Source organism: Phocoena sinus, chromosome 20 (genome assembly GCF_008692025.1).
Source record: "Phocoena sinus isolate mPhoSin1 chromosome 20, mPhoSin1.pri, whole genome shotgun sequence".
NCBI classification, from domain to species: domain Eukaryota; kingdom Metazoa; phylum Chordata; class Mammalia; order Artiodactyla; family Phocoenidae; genus Phocoena; species Phocoena sinus.
The window spans coordinates 40,132,020-40,148,862 of record NC_045782.1 but is presented as its reverse complement, the minus strand read 5'-3'; the positions used below and the strand labels follow the sequence as shown (position 1 = coordinate 40,148,862).

General features: G+C 56.6%; 2 protein-coding genes across 12 annotated transcripts; one reads left to right on the top strand and one right to left on the bottom strand.

Moving 5' to 3' along the window:
* On the top strand, positions 1-11,098 carry LOC116745077 (transmembrane protein 106A-like). Of its 9 annotated transcripts, none has more exons than XM_032615463.1 (9): positions 3-789; positions 1,910-2,898; positions 5,031-5,166; positions 5,253-5,479; positions 6,018-6,081; positions 7,286-7,439; positions 7,955-8,129; positions 8,748-8,797; positions 9,428-11,098. In XM_032615463.1, the coding sequence occupies exons 4-9, from the start codon at positions 5,272-5,274 to the stop codon at positions 9,635-9,637; spliced, it is 861 nt and encodes a 286-aa protein (XP_032471354.1). In that variant the 5' UTR covers positions 3-789; positions 1,910-2,898; positions 5,031-5,166; positions 5,253-5,271; the 3' UTR covers positions 9,638-11,098. The 9 variants fall into 9 exon arrangements, with proteins under 9 accessions (XP_032471360.1, XP_032471354.1, XP_032471361.1 ...); XM_032615470.1 differs by adding an exon at positions 8,187-8,230 and having other exon boundaries at positions 4-789; positions 5,031-5,479; positions 7,955-8,095; positions 8,744-8,797; XM_032615469.1 differs by having other exon boundaries at positions 1-789; positions 5,031-5,479; positions 7,286-7,400.
* A 112-nt stretch (positions 11,099-11,210) lies between these two features.
* On the bottom strand, positions 11,211-15,445 carry LOC116745086 (coiled-coil domain-containing protein 200-like). 3 transcript variants are annotated; one of them, XM_032615494.1, is made up of 4 exons: positions 15,345-15,445; positions 13,868-14,150; positions 13,315-13,364; positions 11,211-12,682 (listed from the first exon to the last, which is right to left on the bottom strand). In XM_032615494.1, exons 1-4 carry the CDS (start codon positions 15,429-15,431, stop codon positions 12,611-12,613), a joined length of 492 nt encoding a protein of 163 aa, XP_032471385.1. In that variant the 5' UTR covers positions 15,432-15,445; the 3' UTR covers positions 11,211-12,610. The 3 variants fall into 3 exon arrangements, with proteins under 3 accessions (XP_032471385.1, XP_032471387.1, XP_032471384.1); XM_032615496.1 differs by having other exon boundaries at positions 11,211-12,511; XM_032615493.1 differs by lacking the exon at positions 13,315-13,364 and having other exon boundaries at positions 11,211-12,511.
* Between the last annotated feature and the right edge of the window lie 1,398 nt (positions 15,446-16,843).

Below are 16,843 nucleotides of genomic sequence, written 5' to 3'. Positions count from 1 at the left end.
TTCAACGAGCCTCTCAGAGCACGTGCCACCTGCCGAGAGCGGAGGAGAGCCGTCATTCCCTCCTGTTCTTATTTCCTCCTAAAGCTTGTGAGCAGCACTGAGCAGAGGGCTCATGTTGACGTTTAATAAGCGTGTTCACATTCCAGACGGGGAGGAAGTTCCCTCAGATTCACCTCCTGCTTAGTACCAGAGAAGAAGGCAGGAAGGCCCAGCCCGCTGCGCATCCTTGTAACTTTTTCGTAGACACACCTGCCTCTCTGCTCCCAGTCGTCTCAGAGCGGTGTCACGGTGGGCTCCTCCCTACGTAGAGCGTTCAGAAAATCACATTTCCTCTGGGAGGTGTTTCCTCTGGGATGATAACTGAGCACGCAGACTGCCAGTTCCTCGGTGCGCCGCCGAGCACGTTAATTTCCAGCCGGGGCTGAAAGCTGGCACGCTAACCAGAGTGAGGTGCTTTCTGCAGTGCCCTGCCCATGTCTTGCAGCAAGCAGTAAGAGCCGGGCCCTACCTCAAGCCCAGATCTGTAGCTATAAAACTGAGAGGAAAATAGTCCCACTCCCCTTTTACGTCTGACTTTTTTCTCGGGGAACTCTCATTTTCTTCCCAGGATTAGAGCCCAGGTTATCCGTAGGAAGATAACGCTTCACGTTTCTTTAGGGAGACAATTTGGCTTTCCCCCGCAGGCACCACCACGGGAGCAGCATTGCTGGAGGGCTGGTGAAGGGGGCTTTGTCCGTTGCCGCCTCTGCATACAAGGCCTTGTTTGCTGGACCACCGGTCACTGCACAGGTCAGTGTACGTTTTATTTTCCTGAGCCGAATCCAAGTCACCAGTGAAAACAGTGGCGTCTGCCCGGGTTGGAGAGAGTAGCGTGGCATCGCAGCGAGCGTGAGCTTTAAGTTTGGTCTTCAACACGCAGCTCTGCCACTTTCCAGCCGTATGACTTTGGCTAAGTCACTTGAGGGAGGAAAGAAAAAAGAGCGAACGTTGGTTGCGGACCTACTGTGCGGGGGTCGCTCTCCCAGGTGCCAGCGCTACGAGGTGAATCGGACACCAGTTCCCGCCCAGAGACGGTGGGAAATGAGCAAACGGACATTTATCTGTGAAACTTTTGAAAATTGCAAAGCACTGTAGAATTTAAAGAGTCTTCCCATTCGATTAAGAAAAAAAAAAAAAAACAAACAACGTTTATTGTGCAGTGTGAGATACGGTGCCAGTGTTCTCAGACCAGTGGGACACCTCAGCCTGGTGTCGGCCCCACGGCGGGGCCAGGGAAGGCGTCCTGGCAGATGACGCCCGAGCTCAGTCCTGACGGACAGAATGAGTGTGTGCCAGGAGAGGGGGTTAGAGAGGGCACTGTAGACAGAGTAGCCAGGACAGAGACTTGGAGATGTGAACCTGGAAGGTGAATCTGCGCCAGGAAGAGGAGAGACCCATGATGTAGGTGGGATGCCGTGTTAAGCGATTTTGCCTTTTATTTTTAAGACCCGTGGGAGGGACTTCCCTGGTGGTCCCGTGGTTAAGACTTGCGCTGGCCATGCTTTCTTCCGGTTTCCCATGCTTTCTCCCGATGACCATCTCCTCTCTTGCTCCTTCTTGCCCCATCGTCGCGATTACCTTTAACTTCCCAGGGTTTCCAGAGTTCGTTAGCATCTTTTCCTTCATCTAGTTCTAAAGACAGTTCGCTAGTCACCTGGCTCAGGGTGCAGATGTACCTGATCCAAAGCAGGGCCTTCCCAGTCCTTCCTTATCCCCTCAGAAGACCCATTAGTATTGGGTGGACAGGAGTGCCGTAGCCTGGCACCTGATTACCTAGTATTTTGAATAAATCTGGGAGATGAGTATGCCTTAACAAGATAAACACCAATTATACAGAAAACGTTGTTCCGCTTTTCTTGACTCTACACAGCCGATAGTTTCCGAAGATCAGACGGCAGCGCTGATGTCCCGTCTCTTTGAGATGGGATTCTGTGACAGGCAGCTAAACCTAAGGCTGCTGAAGAAACACGATTGCAACATCCTGCAGGTCGTGACAGAGCTCCTTCGGATCAGCGACGACGACTGGTACAGCCACCGCTACTGAGGAGCGACCTCGTATTCAATAACTTTGCCTGCCGCTCAGAGACGATCTTTATTCTGTCTTGGGGGTGTGGGGTGGAGGCCCGCGCTTATTTTGTAATCTGATGAATCTACATAGAGCCCATCACTGAACCGTCAAGACAATACCTGCCTTGCGGTGTTTCTTGGAGCAAGTGAAAGGCCGCAACTTAAACCTTCACTTTAGACGTTAGATGAGCTGTAGGAAGAGCGTTTTTCACTTGATCTGGATAAAACTCTTCTCCGTTTTAGTGCACTGACAAGTGCAACTTCAACTTCCTATAGAACCCTTTTTCTTCCTGCCTGTACTGAAGTTGAAGTTGAGTATTTTTCTTTGCTTAATTGTGGATGTTTTTAATGAGGATGTCTGTTAACTGTCAGCTTATAAAAGAAATTAACCTCGGAAGTGGTTTTCAAGAATTACTCTCATAGTTTTTCTAACCTATCCCAAGCTTCAGAGCTGTGTGGTATTAAAATAACACCCGGGGCGCGCACGATAGGAGTTCCGTTCCTCTTCCCTTCTCGAGGAGAAAGTCGTTCCCCTGCAAGTCTTAGTAACGGGCACTGTTGTTTTTCAAAAGACCCCCAGTGATGCGTTTAGAGCACGTCCACCTTCCGGTCTCCGCGCTTCTGAGAAAGGAGCGGGGAGTGTGCGCGTTGACCCGGCAGCACCTGTTGAGCAGTGTCTGTTGCAGCAATTTTGCGTCCATTTTATTTTATTTAAGGGGAAAAACGTAGGGAGTGTGAAATATTTTGCTAGTGCTGCGAAGAAGGAAAGAAACTCTTCTATTAAAGGGAAAAGTAAGTTTACCAGTTACCCTTTTTCTTTATGTCGGGGGGCAGGTCTTCTTTACGGTAGAGTGGGCGGGGGTGTATAGGAACATGAGAAAAGTGAAAGGCAGGCTCCTGTGTGAATCACGGTCAGTGAAGTTCAGGGGTGGGCAAATGAGCGGGTGTGAGGCTCAGGACATCCTGATGGCCTCCTGAATGTTTGCAGTCTGTTCAGGAGAACCTAGAACAAGAAAAAGAGGCTGGTGTTTTGCAAGACTTGGATGGGAGCAAACTCACTGAAAAAGTTTTGGTTTAACCCCGGGGTACGCGAGCGGGAAGGAGCTTGCTTCCGGGGGTCCTGGTCCTCGCTCTGTTTCACAGGAGGGAGTCTCGGGTACAGCTGGTAAAGAGGTGTGACAAAAAACACTACAGATTATAGTCATAAAAATTACCTGCAGAAAAAGAAGAATCTGACCCCCAGCCTGAAGGGGGAAGGATAGGGAAATAGTATTACTTAACCTGGTTTGGTATTATAATGAATGGTGACTTAAATTAGTCATTGGCCGTAATGATGTTTATTTACAGTATAACTCTTGAATGCCGTTAAATAAGCCAGGATTCAGACTGCAAGCCAACCAGCCTGTTTATTATTTAAAACGTTTTTATGGGGGCTGGGGGTGGGGGGGTGGGCTTCTGGGTAGAGGCTGAGCGGCAGGGTGTGTGTAATTAATTCGGTTGATTTGGGACGGGATCTTGTCTTGACCGTGTGAGTTGTGTTGTAGGGGTCCAGGAGGGCCCTGGGGTCCAGTCGTCTGTCCCATTGTACTTGTACCTAACCGCTTGAAGAATGGTGAAATAAACTTTGAAACTCCTCCTCGGACTGGCCGGTCCTTTCGTCGGGAACCTCGCGTGGCCTTTGAAGAACCGAGAAGTTTTCTGGCCGCTGTGTCGAGAGAGGCTGGCCCTGGGAGGGAGGGGCGGGTCCGGAGGAGCCGGGGCGGAGCTTCCCAAGGCTTTGAGCCGAAGCTTGGGGCGAAAACCCCGGCTCCCGCGCTTTCGATTCTGCTTTGCAGGCGCTTCTGTCGCTGCGGTCGCCCGGGGGTAAGGCGATTCCTTGGAATCGATTCCTTAGAAAGAAGGGACCCTCCTTGCCTTCTCTCCCTTTGGCATGCAAGGGCCCGGGCCCCTTCTGTGCCTCCTCCTAGCCCAACACGCAGGTTCCAAGCTCTGCTAACGGCCTCTCGGGGTGTGTGGTGGGACTGAAAATCCTCCTTCATTGAATTCCTAGCCTCTCAGTCCGCTCCGACCCCGCAGCCCATGGCCGAGCCCCCAGAGTAGGGCGTGAAGGCTCCGGGGAGGCCAGGGTCGCCGCTCCCCACCTCCTCCAACGCGGTGCAGTCGGTCCCCAGGACTCTCCGGGGAGGGGACAGGTGGCCCCCTGGAGCCACCCTGCCTTACAGGCCCTCCTCCCCAGAGACGCGCTCCGGCGATCTCTAGCCCTCTTGCAGCTGAGAGGAGCCCAGGATCTCAGGCCTAAACCAGGTGAGGCTCCCTTTATTTTAAACCTCAGACCTAAACCAGGTGAGGCCTCCTTTATTTTAAGCCCGCAAGGCCTGAGTTGGGCTCACCCTTGCCCACTCATTTGCCACCGGTCTTTTGGGAAGGATCTGGAGTTAGCTGTGACTCGTCCTAGGGAAGGACTGACCCTGGAATTGCTACCACCCTCGCCCAGACATTCTTTCCCACCCCAACTCAGAAGGCAAGCGGAAGAGGTTTATGCTCCCTTCCACAATCATTTTAGGGTTCTTAGCCCCACCTGCGGCCAGCCTAGCCGCCTTTTTCTTTTCTCGTCCCAAAGAATCCCTGCCTTCCTATTACGCCAGCACCTGTCCAGGCTCAGGAATGGAAACTTTCCTTCCACACCCGGGCTGGAGACCTCGGGCATTTCTGCCCGGGTGCTCTTAGAGACACGTTCAGAGTCGTCCTGTCGCAGAGGGTGAAGGGGCTCCCCTGGCTGCTGCCCGCAAGACCTATCTAACTTCCTTCCCTTGCAGTGAATGACAGCTCAGCAGCTTTTCCAGAACACCATTAAGCGCCCTGCCTTTCACTTACGAAAGTCCCTTAAAGTGAAATAACTTCTGCTTTGCTTTTCCCTCTTGTAGGCCGATTGAGCTCTCCCTACGATAAAAACGAAAACAACGAGTTGCAGCCCACTGAGATTCCTGATCCAGGAGTCGTGTGTGACTGCTCGAATTCCCACACCCTCACCTGCTCAGGCTTGAGCTTGCTGAAAGTGTGGTGGGGCTCCTTGCCGATCTCCAGAGCCTAAGACCAGAGGGACACCCGGCGTCAGTGCTGACTGGACTTTGTTCTTCTCTCGTCAGTGAAAAATACCCCTGAACAATGGGTGAGACACTCTCCCGGCTGGGCTCTCGGGAGGATGAGAACAAGTCGATGCTGCCCTCCGGCCCAGCCTTTGGCAGCAAGGCGGCCAGCTACTCCAGCACCGCCAGCAGCAAGCCTTCTTGTTCCTGTGCGCCTTGTGAAAGGGCTGCTGGTGGCAGCTTTGTGACTTGTCCCACCTGCCGGGGCAGTGGGGAGGTCCCTCGAGGTGAGTGGCCCCAGGCTCTGGAAGTAGCCCGGGATCCAGGAAAAGCTCTTAGCAGCCAGCTGGCCAGTGCCAGGCCCCTCTGAGTCTCCTTGGATGGGGTTGGGTCTCCCGGCTCCTAGTCCCTGAGTTTCAGGGCTCGCCAGGGAGACGCTAACCCTCCCTGGGCTCGCTGCAGAGACCCCCTCCTGCCCTGGTCGTACCGCCCGAACCCAGGGGATTCCCAGCCTCTCTGCTCTCTTAGCAGCACTGCCTTCGGATGCAGGAAGTTAGAGTGACGTCTCCAGAGAGATTGGGCTTCTCGGATTTGTGGTGACGTGCAGGGATTCCTCACACCTGTTAATGAAACTCTCGCCTCCGTTCTAGAGATGGCAAAGCCGAGCTGCCAACAGCCCGGTATCCCCAGTCAGTCCTGCTCTGAGGCAGAGGTGGCGTGCTTCTGACACCGCTCTGTGGGATGGAGGGGTGCTGCTGGCAGGCTGGCACAGGGAACATTTGTCGTGGACACTTCTCGGCCCTCCCTCTCACCCTCTTTCTACAGAACTAGAGAAGCAGCTGGTGGCCCTCATCCCCTACGGGGACCAGAGGCTGAAGCCCAGGCACACGTAAGCCCCTCTTCCTATCCCAGCTCTGTAGGCGTTGCCCCTGGGGGCTCTTCCTCTTTGTCTCCCCCAATCCCCCTTCCCACCCCCACCCCCCCAGTTTTTCTCCGTTGGTTCTCCCCCAGAGAGCCTGAGCCTCACTGGCCTCAGACGTCTTATTAGCTCCCTGTTGCCAAGGATTTTCCTAGTTTAAGAAGCTCGGGGCACAGCAGATGCCACCTGAGGCCTCTTGGTGTCCTGAGCACCACTGCCTCCAAGAAGCGTGGCTCCCTTTTGAAGACCGAGAGGACCTCTTGACTCTGCAAGTCCTTCCAGGAGGGAGGGAGTGGCTGTGGCTGCAGTTGGTTTGGGGAAGTGATTTTTCCTAAGAGCTTCCCTTGCTACGGCAGCTCAGACCTGCTCGTTCTTTTCCCCCGTAGAGATGGGAAACCAGCTGCTCTCTGTTCTGGGACGCTTCAGAACCTCAGAGGAGGCAGCCCTGCGTTTCGCTGGGGGGCCCACGACCCTATTTGTCGTCTGGGTCCTTTGACATAGATCCCTGCAACCTCCTCCCAGGGTCCTCGGCTTCCGTGGGGGAGCCCACCACCCAGCTTGCCCCCGCCAGTGCGCCAGAAGCCGAATCTGGCGGTGCCCCTTAGGAAACGCTAACGAGGTGCTCTCTCTTTGATGCCCATCTCAATGTTGAATTAGATGGACGGATGACGTCTTGTTCCGAATATGAATATTAACATTCAGAACTGTCAAAATTCACACGGGCTTACTTCTTCCAGTGAGAATAGCTAGCGTTGGTTGAGCCTTTGGCTGTGTGTCAGGGCCGGGGATTGGTGCCTTTTCATGCATTAGCCCATAACGGACGGTATGAGGTAGGTACCGTTATCCCCATTTTACAGACAAGGAAACGGAGGCTTAGGGCGGTTAAGCGGGTTGTTCGGAGTCGCTGGGCCAGTGGGTAACACAGAGCTGGGAATGGAAGCCGGGCTGCCAGCCTCTCAGTCCGGCGCCCCTACCCGCTCTGGGCCACCTCTGAGCCTAGGTTGGTCCTCCGCCTCTGGGGAGCTAAGCGTGCAGCTGTGTGTGTGTGTTGGGGTGGGGGCTCGGAGGAGAGCCTTACGTAGAGAGAAGAGCGTCTGGACGCCCCCGGCCCAGGCTGCCTTGGTGTCCAGACTTCTCCACTCCTCTACCCCGGGTCCCGTTCTCTCTCCCACAGGAAGCTCTCCGTGTTCCTGGCGGTGCTCCTCTGCCTGGTGACCTCCTCCCTCATTGTCTTTTTCCTGTTTCCCCGGACTATCGCCGTGCAGCCTGTAGGCCTCAACTCCTCCACGGTGACTGTTGGCGAGGCCGACATCCACCTCAATATGACGGTGGGTGGGTGCCTGTGCCCCTGGGCTCCGACCCCACCTTCCTGGCAACACTCCTCCGTAGCCCTCGTCCGGTGTGCTCGCCCCGGGCAGCGGTAGCCGGGGATCTTATGGCAGCCGGAGGATGTCAGGAGCCTGGGGAGAGGCAGGAGCAACCGTGAGCCCCCTGACAGACGGTGCAGGGTTGGAACAGTGAGGGGTTAGAATCGACGCCAGAGCCGTAGATCACTGGGTGCAGTCGGGGTGGTGTGCCTGAGACTCCCTGGGTGGGCAGGACCGAGCAGAGGGAGCCTTGCGGGGTGAGACTGGACTTTGAGCCAGCTTAATGTCTTAGTTGAAGGCGACCCCTCGCCGCTGAGAGCCCCTCCGAGGGGCTCCTGGGCACTGGGGGCCTCGGCAGCTGAGGCCCACGTTGGGGGTGGGGCTCAGTCAGGCTGCGGGGTTTTGAAACTGTTTGACTTCTTCTTGCCGAGGATGGTGCTACCCTAACCCCTTCCTTTCCCTGTCTTCCTCGCCAGAATGTCTTGAGCATCTCCAATAACAACTACTACCCCATCGCTGTGACCCAGCTGACCATTGAGGTTCTGCACCTGTCCCTCGTGGTGGGGCAGGTCTCCGACAGCCTTCTCCTCCACATCGGCCCTTTGGCCAGTGAGCAGGTGACTCCCTCGTGCTGGCCGGACCTGCCCACAGGTGTGTGGACGCGGGTGGCTGGAGTTGGGGCTAACCCTATACCCGTTTGGTTGGCAGATGTCGTATACAGTAGCCAACAGGATATGGGATGAAAACACGTAGTGAGTAGCCCTTGATCCCTTCTCCCTTAGCCTCTTTCCTGGTTGGAAAGCCAATTTGAATTCCCACCAGATGTTCTGATTGCTTAGCAGACCCTGCAGTCAGCATGTGGCCTGCACTCCTGTGGCCAAGACTGCAGTGCACAAGCATTCAGGGTCCCCGGCCTCTGCCTGTTTGGACCTGGACTGGAATGAAAACCAGCCTAGGATCCGGTTCATACTTAACGACATACGACCTTGGGCTCTTCAGCCTGACTCACCGTTTTCTACTAAGGCAGAGGCCAGCCCGTGCCTGGGCCAAACCGGTGGGGTTTGGAGGAGCGATATTGCAGCAGGGGCGACATGCTCCCCTTGGGCAGAGGGAGGGGGAAGGGGTGGGGGTGGCACGTGGGGCCCCTGATGGAAAGGAGGCCAGGGGGGCTGGGACGGCAGGTCTCCTCCGAGCTGTCTGACGGGCTGCTCAGTGTGTGAAACGTGGGCCCAGGTTCTCTGTCTCTCTCTCCCTGTCTCTCTCAGCAAGATCTGTACCTGGCTGAAAATCAAAGTCCACCATGTGCTTCTGCACATCCAGTAAGTAGGGCTTGGAGCCCTGGTACCCTCTCCCACTTCTGCCCCCCGTGGGGGGACAGTCATCACAGCGAATCCCGTGAGTCTGTGTCGGCTCTTGGCAGTAGCAGGTCCAGCCCCTCCCCTAAGGCCCACCTTATGAGCCACTGACGTGACAGCCAGAGATCTGCCCGGAACCCGGGGGCGGGGGTGGGGTGGGGGTGGGGGGGTGGCGGTGGGTTGGGGGTGGGGGGGGGCGGGGGTGGGCAGCTGTCCCAGGTGCTTCGGCAGAGTGGGGAGCCGAAGGAAGGGCCGGGTCTGGTCTGAGGAAGCCAGCCCTCCCCAGAGAGCAGAGCAGGGCCAGGGCTTTCCTCTTCTTCCCAGACCCTTGTGGTGTGGAGGAGTAAAGACAGTGAAGCGCAGACCTAGGGTGGCGGGAGCTCTCCAGCCGCCATCTTACTCCTTTCCTCTGCCGCCACCGGGTCTCTCCCCTCGCCTCCCTACTTCCTTCTCTCACTCCTACCCCAACCGCATATCCTTAGATCGGTGGACGTGGAAGCTGGGTAGGGTCAAGGCTCAAGTTCTGTAGTCTTCAAAATAAAACTGGTGTGGGATTTTTTGGAAAAAAAAAAAAAAGCCCTGTTTCCTCTCCAGGGGCACCCTGACCTGTTCCTACCTGAGCCATTCGGAGCAGCTGGTCTTCCAGAGCTACGAATATGTGGACTGCCGGGGAAACGCGTCCAAGCCCCACTTGCTGGTCCCTCGCCCGCCGTGACCTGTCTGCTGTCGTCGTCGAGCTCCGGGCACCTGCCGGCCTGGTCTGCACCTCCCACCACTCCATGGCACCCGATAGGACGAGAGTGACTCTGCCAAAGGAAAAGCCCTGCTTTGTCGTACCCTCCCCCTGTTCACCCCCAGCAGAGGAAGCTTTCTGTGGACGTTAACTTCATACGCACACGCGCGCCCACACACACACACACCCTCGCACGCTCTCTGATTCCCACGGGAGCGGAAGCTTGGGTCTTCTAGAAGCCAGCACCAGATATTCCCCTTGGTCTGTCTTGAGGAAAGTCTGACCTGACATTTCCTCAGAGCTGCCTCAGAGGCATGGAGTGGCACCCACACTGTCTGTGCTGAGCACCTTGGTGGCCCAGCTCGTCCAGGGGAGACCTTTGTCCTGCCTGAATGTGGAGAAAGCTTTCCTTTTGTCTGGCTTTTAATACATGGATCCTTTCCAAGTTCTCCACCTGGTAATGAGAAGGTGACTTGGGGACAGCCAGTGTTGTCCCCAGGGCCTCATAGGGAACCGTAGATGCTCTCCTATGCCGCCCTGCTTTGGTCGTGTGACAGGGTGACGGTGATGGCCTGCTTCGAGAACGCCTGGTACCTTGTCTCCCCACCCCACCCATCTGACAGCAAGATTGGCCAAGGCCCTTAGGCTCCACAGCCTTCCTGCTTAAAGACTGTCTGGGTCCCCAGGAACTCAGAGCTGTTCTGCAGCTAAAGCTTCTCCTCTCCCGAAAACAGTTTTAGGGAAGGGAAGGGAAGGGAGGCACCGGGCACCCCCTGGGCCTGCACAGGAAAAACAGAGACAAAGGCAGAGTCATTTTTAAAGGTTTTTATTGAAGGAGGCCACAAGCCTGAGCGCACGTGAGGGGGACACAGGCAGGTCAAACGGTGGGTGCAGCCGCTCTCCCGCTGAAAACCTGCAGAGGTGAGGCCGGACCGCTGGGTCCCGCTGCACCCCCAGCCTAGTCCCAGGGCGCCCTCTGCTCCCAGAGGCCTCTGCTCTCCTTTGGGCGCTGACAGTATGGAGCTGCCTATCGGTCGGGACTGGTCCGGGCCGTCCCCTCTTTGCTGTCACTCAGATGACGAGAAGCCCCAGGCAAACCCCAGGTTCTTTAGGCGAGCAGGAATTGTGTTTGCTCACTAAAGGCGGTTCCGGGTTTCCATCAGTCAGACAGGCAGAGAGGTGGGCTTGAGCAGCAGGGAAAGCTGAGTTTGCAGTCGGAAGGGCGGAGAAGGGCACGTGGGGCCGGAACCTGGTGAGGAGCCGGCCGGGGGAGATGAGGGGAAGGAAGGAGTTCGTGCTGCCCGCACGCTTTCACGCCTGGGTAACTGGCGTCGAGGTGGTGCTGGTAAGAGCACGGAGGTCCACGAGGGCCAGGCTGGAGCTCACGCTGGGTGGAGTTCGTCAAATGTAATGGATTTATGTTGGAGTCAATCAGCTGTGCTTAACCGTGTTTAAGGAAGGAAAATAAAAGTCTCCTGTGAGTGGGAAGGGAGCCGGTGGACGCTCCCCATCTCACAGCCTGTTTCTTTTTTTTGTTTGTTTGGTTTTGTTTTTGTTTTTGTTTTTTTTGCGGTACGCGGGCCTCTCACTGTTGTGGCCTCTCCGGTTGCGGGGCACAGGCTACGGACGCGCAGGCTCAGTGGCCATGGCTCACGGGTCCAGCCGCTCCGCGGCATGTGGGATCTTCCCGGGCCGGGGCACGAACCCGTGTCCCCTGCATCGGCAGGCGGACTCTCAACCACTGCGCCACCAGGGAAGCCCACAGCCTGTTTCTTAATATCCAAGTGGGCATCAAGGTCTCTTCCCCAGTCCCTGAGCCCCTCGGGAACACGCCCGGCCTCTCTGCCTTCTGGGAGACCGCTCCCAGGAGCTCGCTCGCTCGCTCCCCTTCCCTCGTTGTGTGTCTCTGAGCCCCTCCCAACTTTAATGCTCCTGTTCCGTGCGCCCCCGCTCCTTCGCTTCCCCCAGCTGCTCCTCTCAGGAAACACTGCACTGAGAGGCTCCTTCAGTCTCACCCAAAGGTGAGACGCTACAGTGAAAGGACCCAGGCGTCCCCCTCACCGGTCAAGAGTGGAAGAGGGAGCAGGGCTGGGGGACCCCAGGTGTCAGTTTCAGGAAGAGGTGAGGCGGAGGCCTGGGGCCTCCAGAGCCTCTGGGTTGTCTCTGCTACGTGGAAAGGCTGAGACCCAGGGAGGAAGAGGCCTGTGGATTTGGTGGGGGGTGGGGTGGGGGGCGAGTCCCCCTCTTCCCAAGGTCAGGTGTCCTGTGCCTGAGGCTACAGTCCTCCTTTCCTCCGAGTTCTTTCTCTCCACCCCTTCCAACCACCCTCCGTTCAACAGCGGAGTGCCCACCGTGGACCAGGCACGACACTGCACTTGGGGGAGGCCCCTGCGTGCCACTTCTTCCTGATGCTGCCCCGGGTCCCAGGTCTGCTCTGGTGTGATGCAACCCACGCTTCCCCGGGCGCGTCTCAATAAGCATCGGCCAGGAGGAAGGGCTGGTGGCTCCAGTGAGGGTCGTAAACCTGAGCCCCCAGCAGGCCGTGGTATCACTGCTAAATAAGGGCCAGTAGTGGAGCTGTAGACCTGGGGGGGGGGGGGGCCCAAGGCCAAGTTCTCCCGTTGGCTTTGCCTGGGGAAGCATGGAATTGCCCTCCACTGTCTTCTCGCACCCTCTCCATCCTCTTCGTGGGTCTTCCTGGCCCCTCCCCCTCATCTCTGTCTCACGGAGCCCAGCCAGTCTCTCGATTCTTTGCAGGAAGAAATCACACGTGATTCCCAGCTAGCCTCCCCTGCCAGAGTGGATCAGGAGGGCTTGGCTTTTGAAGTGGAGATGCTGCTGGGAGGTAGGAAGACGGGGCTGCCCATCTGATGTTTGCTGATGGCCGGCCAGTGGGGTCTCGGGGGTCTGTCTCTGAATCACCACTGCTGGATGTAGTTCGTTGACTGAGAAGAGGGAGAGACAGGAGGCAGAACAGGTTAGTTAGCAGCTCCTGGGCCTGCTGGTTTGAGAACATGGTCTTAAGCCCTCTGAAGCCCGAGTAATCAAAGTGAGATGATGTAGCAGCCCAGTCCTCGTCTTAAAGGGCCGGGATCAGGTTCTCCCATCCTTTGCGCCTGAGTCGGAGAAGAAAAAAAAAAAGCTTCTTTCCAAAGCGTATCCTGTTTCATGTAATTCTCAAGACTCTCAAAAAAGCGTCTTCCTGGGTTTGACGGTCTACAACGAGCCAGGCTGTAAGCTAAGTGCTTTGGATGCTTTCCCTTTTAATCCAGTCCTCATGGCACCTCTGTTGAGGAGGTGGGGTATTATCGGTCTCATTTTATGGGTGGGGCAGCTGAGGCTCAGAGATCTGAGTCGTGCTACCGGAGAGTGGTGGTCCTGACCCTGACGGAGACCACAAGCCCTGACCTCACGTCTTACCGTCCTCCCGCTCCAGCTGGCTCTACCCCATCAGCGTTTCAAACGGCCCCCTTGATTTTGCTTCTCTGGCACCCGTCCTATCTTTCCAACTAGATCGTCAGCTCCTTCACTTATACTGAGTGCTGAGCAACAGGGCCTACAGAGACATTTTTATGGGGGCATGGAGTGGATGGAGGAACGGGCCATCCAGAAGCGACGGAATAACTTCAGTCCCCTCTCCCGATTCCCGCCGAGGAAGCCTTTCTAGACTCCACCCGCACTGACACGCGAGCGCGGGCACACACGCAGCCAAACTGTAGCTGCCTCTCACACTCCGAGTCCGTCTCACCGTGAATCGTGGGTACTTGGTGTGTGTATCTGGGCTAGATTTCCCGACACCTGATGATGAAACGAAGCACACGTTACTCGGCTGGCAGTTCCTGAGGATGGCACGTGCCACAGCCGGACTCTTTACCACGTGTCTGGGGGGCAGGCCAAGGCCCCTAGCTGGGGCAAGGCAGAGTCCCAGCCCCCGCTGAGCATTCTCCACTAGGAAGCCGACCGGTGCTTCCCCGGTCCAAACCCCCCGCAGGGCTCAGGATATCCGTTGCTAAGCCTACACCTCCTACCCCACCCTCTGGCCGCCCCGACCCGACCCCGACCGACCCCCGTCTGTCACCCTCACCCTGGAGAAGGGACTGACCACTTCTGAGCCACCCTCTGCGGAAGTCAGCGGGTTTCTCTGCAGCTCTCGCTTGGTGCAAATCCACTCAGAGAGTGTGACCGCCCCCACCCCCACCCCCACCCCCGCCAAGTAAAGGTGAAGGGTGCCAGATGTGGCTTCTGGACTATAGCCCGGGGCTCTCTCCTCACCATCTCCCGCTCCCGGGCATGTCACTCACCTGCACCTTGAGGGTTCATCAGCCCTCCTTGGAATCTGTCCTTGTGGGCGCCTGGCCTTTGGGAATCCTGGAGAATGTACCGGGAGGTGCGCTCAGTGAGAGGGTCTTGGGCATTTTGTGGCTTTGGCTGAGGCGGCGGCGGCGGCCGCTCGGGCACCTGCGGAGGCTGCGGCTGCGGCTGCGCGGGTGGCGACCGTGATGGCGCCGGCGGTGGCTGCGACTCCCGAGATGGCTGGGTTCTTTTTTCAGATTGCCGTTCCTCTTCTTGGAGTTTCTTCGGTTCCTGTCAAGAAGCCCCCCCCCACCGCAAGTGGCATCCTCCTCCCTCCCCACCCAGTCACCGCCCCCTGCCGGAGACACTGAGGGGAGCAAGGCAAGGGAATCCAGAGGTGGAGGCGGCTGGAGGGTCTCTGTTGCCTGGAGTTGGAGGCTGAGGCTGGGGCGTGAGCTCTCTCCCCTCACCCACCCACACCCAAGGACTGTTTCTATAGCAACAGTGCCCCCCCCCCCCCCCGCGCACAGCCCCCTGCCCAGGAAACAGCCGCCTCTGTCCACCTACCTCCGCGCACTGAAAATCGTTTGCAGTGCCAGAGGGTAAAGAATAATCTCTTGCACATGCTCTGAAACAGCACTGCCCAATGGAGGTATAACGAGGGCCATGTATCATTTAAAATGCTCTGTTAGCCACGTAACAGAGTAAGAAGAGACAGGTGAAACTGGGTATCATGATAAATTTTATTCGACCCAATACAGCCGAAACGTAAAACCAATATGAAAATATTAATGAGATCGTTTATAGTCTTTGTTTTTGTATTAAGTCTTCAAAACCCAGAGGGCATTTTATACTCAGCAGCACATCTTAATCTAGACACTACATTTTGATTTAAAATATTTGATCTATATTTAGAGTTCAGATAATTTACGGTCGAAAAAGCAGATTCACGTATCCACGTTGTTCCAAACATACTTAAAAATGTTCCAGTAGGTAAAATGAACATTTGCCTTAAAGAGTATATTTAAATAAATTAAATGTATGTAACATTTAAAATGCAGTTCCTCGGTCTCACTAGCCACGTCTCAAGGGCTATAGCACACAGGCTGGTGGCCGCCCTACTGGACAGCGCAGCTTTAAAACCTCCGGAGCCTGACGCTTCAATCCCACGTGAGGCCTCAGCCTAGTACAACAGCAAAGCTGAGTCACCCCAATACACACACGCGCGCGCGCGCGCGCGCGCACGCGCGCACACACACACACACACACACACACACACACACACACACACGGTCCATCCAAGACATCCAAGGACCTTGCTTTCCTACAGTCCATCCAAGACATCCAAGGACCTTGCTTTCCTCCAGCCCAAGCAAAACAACATTCACCAGGTGATGGACAGTGTTCTTGGGGTCCGTCGTCTCCCCTCCCCACGCCCTCCGTGTCCCCGGAAGGACCCTGGTGAACGGGGCCCCTCTCATGCACCTGCTGCTGCTGCTGGGCCATCAGCCGCCTCCTCCGGTCCAAAGCCATCTGCCGGCGACGGGCCTCCCAGTGGTACGCACTGCCCATGATGGTGGCGGTGACAGAAGGCCCCAGGCAGGGGCTGGGGGCAGGCGGAGCCCAGGAGGCTGCCACTGCCCCCACCACTTCCGTCTCCTCCCACCTCAACCCCCTGGCCTGTGACCAGAACCACCTCACAATGCGGCCGCTACCGGGGCAACTGGGCAGCCCCTCCCCGCCACCCACCCCCGCCAACCCCCACCCACCACCCCCGCCTGCCTTGGGAAGGAGGGGGGTGTTCTTCTCAAGCCTCCTAGAGAGCATCTGTAAAGTACCTTTCTCTCCAGGGCCCTGGGCAGGTAGAAGACACCTTTCCACCTAAGCCTTGAGTTTCAGTGGGCCCCGGGGGACGATCCCCCGAGTGGTCTGGCTTTCCTCTCCGGTTTCTTTCTCCCACCCTCCCCAGGATTCCAGCCTCCTCATCTGGCCCTCTGCCGACCCCTCCCTTCCCTCCTCCCTCAGTCCTCCGTCTCCCCCGCTGTGCTGACTCAGGAACAAACAGGGACTTCCCTGGTGGTCCGGTGGTCAGGACTCCGCGCTTCCACTGCAGGGGGCACAGGTTCCATCCCTGGTTGGGGAACTAAGAGCCCGCATGCCGCGTGGAGCGGCCACAGAAGACGAAAAACGGAAAAGAAAATACGAGACCCGGCCAGCTCTCACTGAGGTCTGAGCTCTGTGAAGGCAAAGTGGCTTATTAGAAAGTACCCTGGTTCCGGGGATTTGATACGCTGGGCTCAAGCCTACCCTCCCTCTCTTCCTCTGACCCTGGACTCAGCTTACCTCTCTGGGCCTCAGTTTCCTTGCCCGGAAAACCAGAAGGGTAGCACTTGTTACCTTCCTCACGGGGTTCACACGGGACCACGTGGGTCAATGGATGAGAGGTATGTGAAGTGAAATATAAAATTGCTCAGCTACAGGTTGGTATTACTTATTATCCTACCCGATTTGCATCCCGTTGGGGAGGAAGAATTCGTCCTCTAGCCTTCTAGGTTCTGTGGGCTGGTCTAATGACCAGATTGACATCGGACAGACTAATAGGAGAAAAACAGGTATAATTACGTATGTTCAGGGATCCCATAAGGATACGGAGACCCAAGGGCAGCTGAGGCTTGTATGCCCTCCTGAGCTAAGGAATGCGATAAGGGCCTGGGGCTTCAAAGCGGAGAAGGGTGAGTCACCGGGACAAAAAGAAGGGCAGGGCAGACCAGACGTTTGGTAATGGGATGTTTGCCCTGCTATGCAGATGGGTCTCTCAGATAAACGTTGTCTTTGATAATAACTCTCTCTGAGCCAGGCCCCCTATCTAAATTCTTTTAGGCAGTTGAGGGGGAGGTAGAAAGCCCTTCCTGTGTCCTTGGGGCCTCCACGGCCTTCAACCCAAATAGCCCCAGGCCAAAGTGGCACATTCTGGGGAGGGTCAT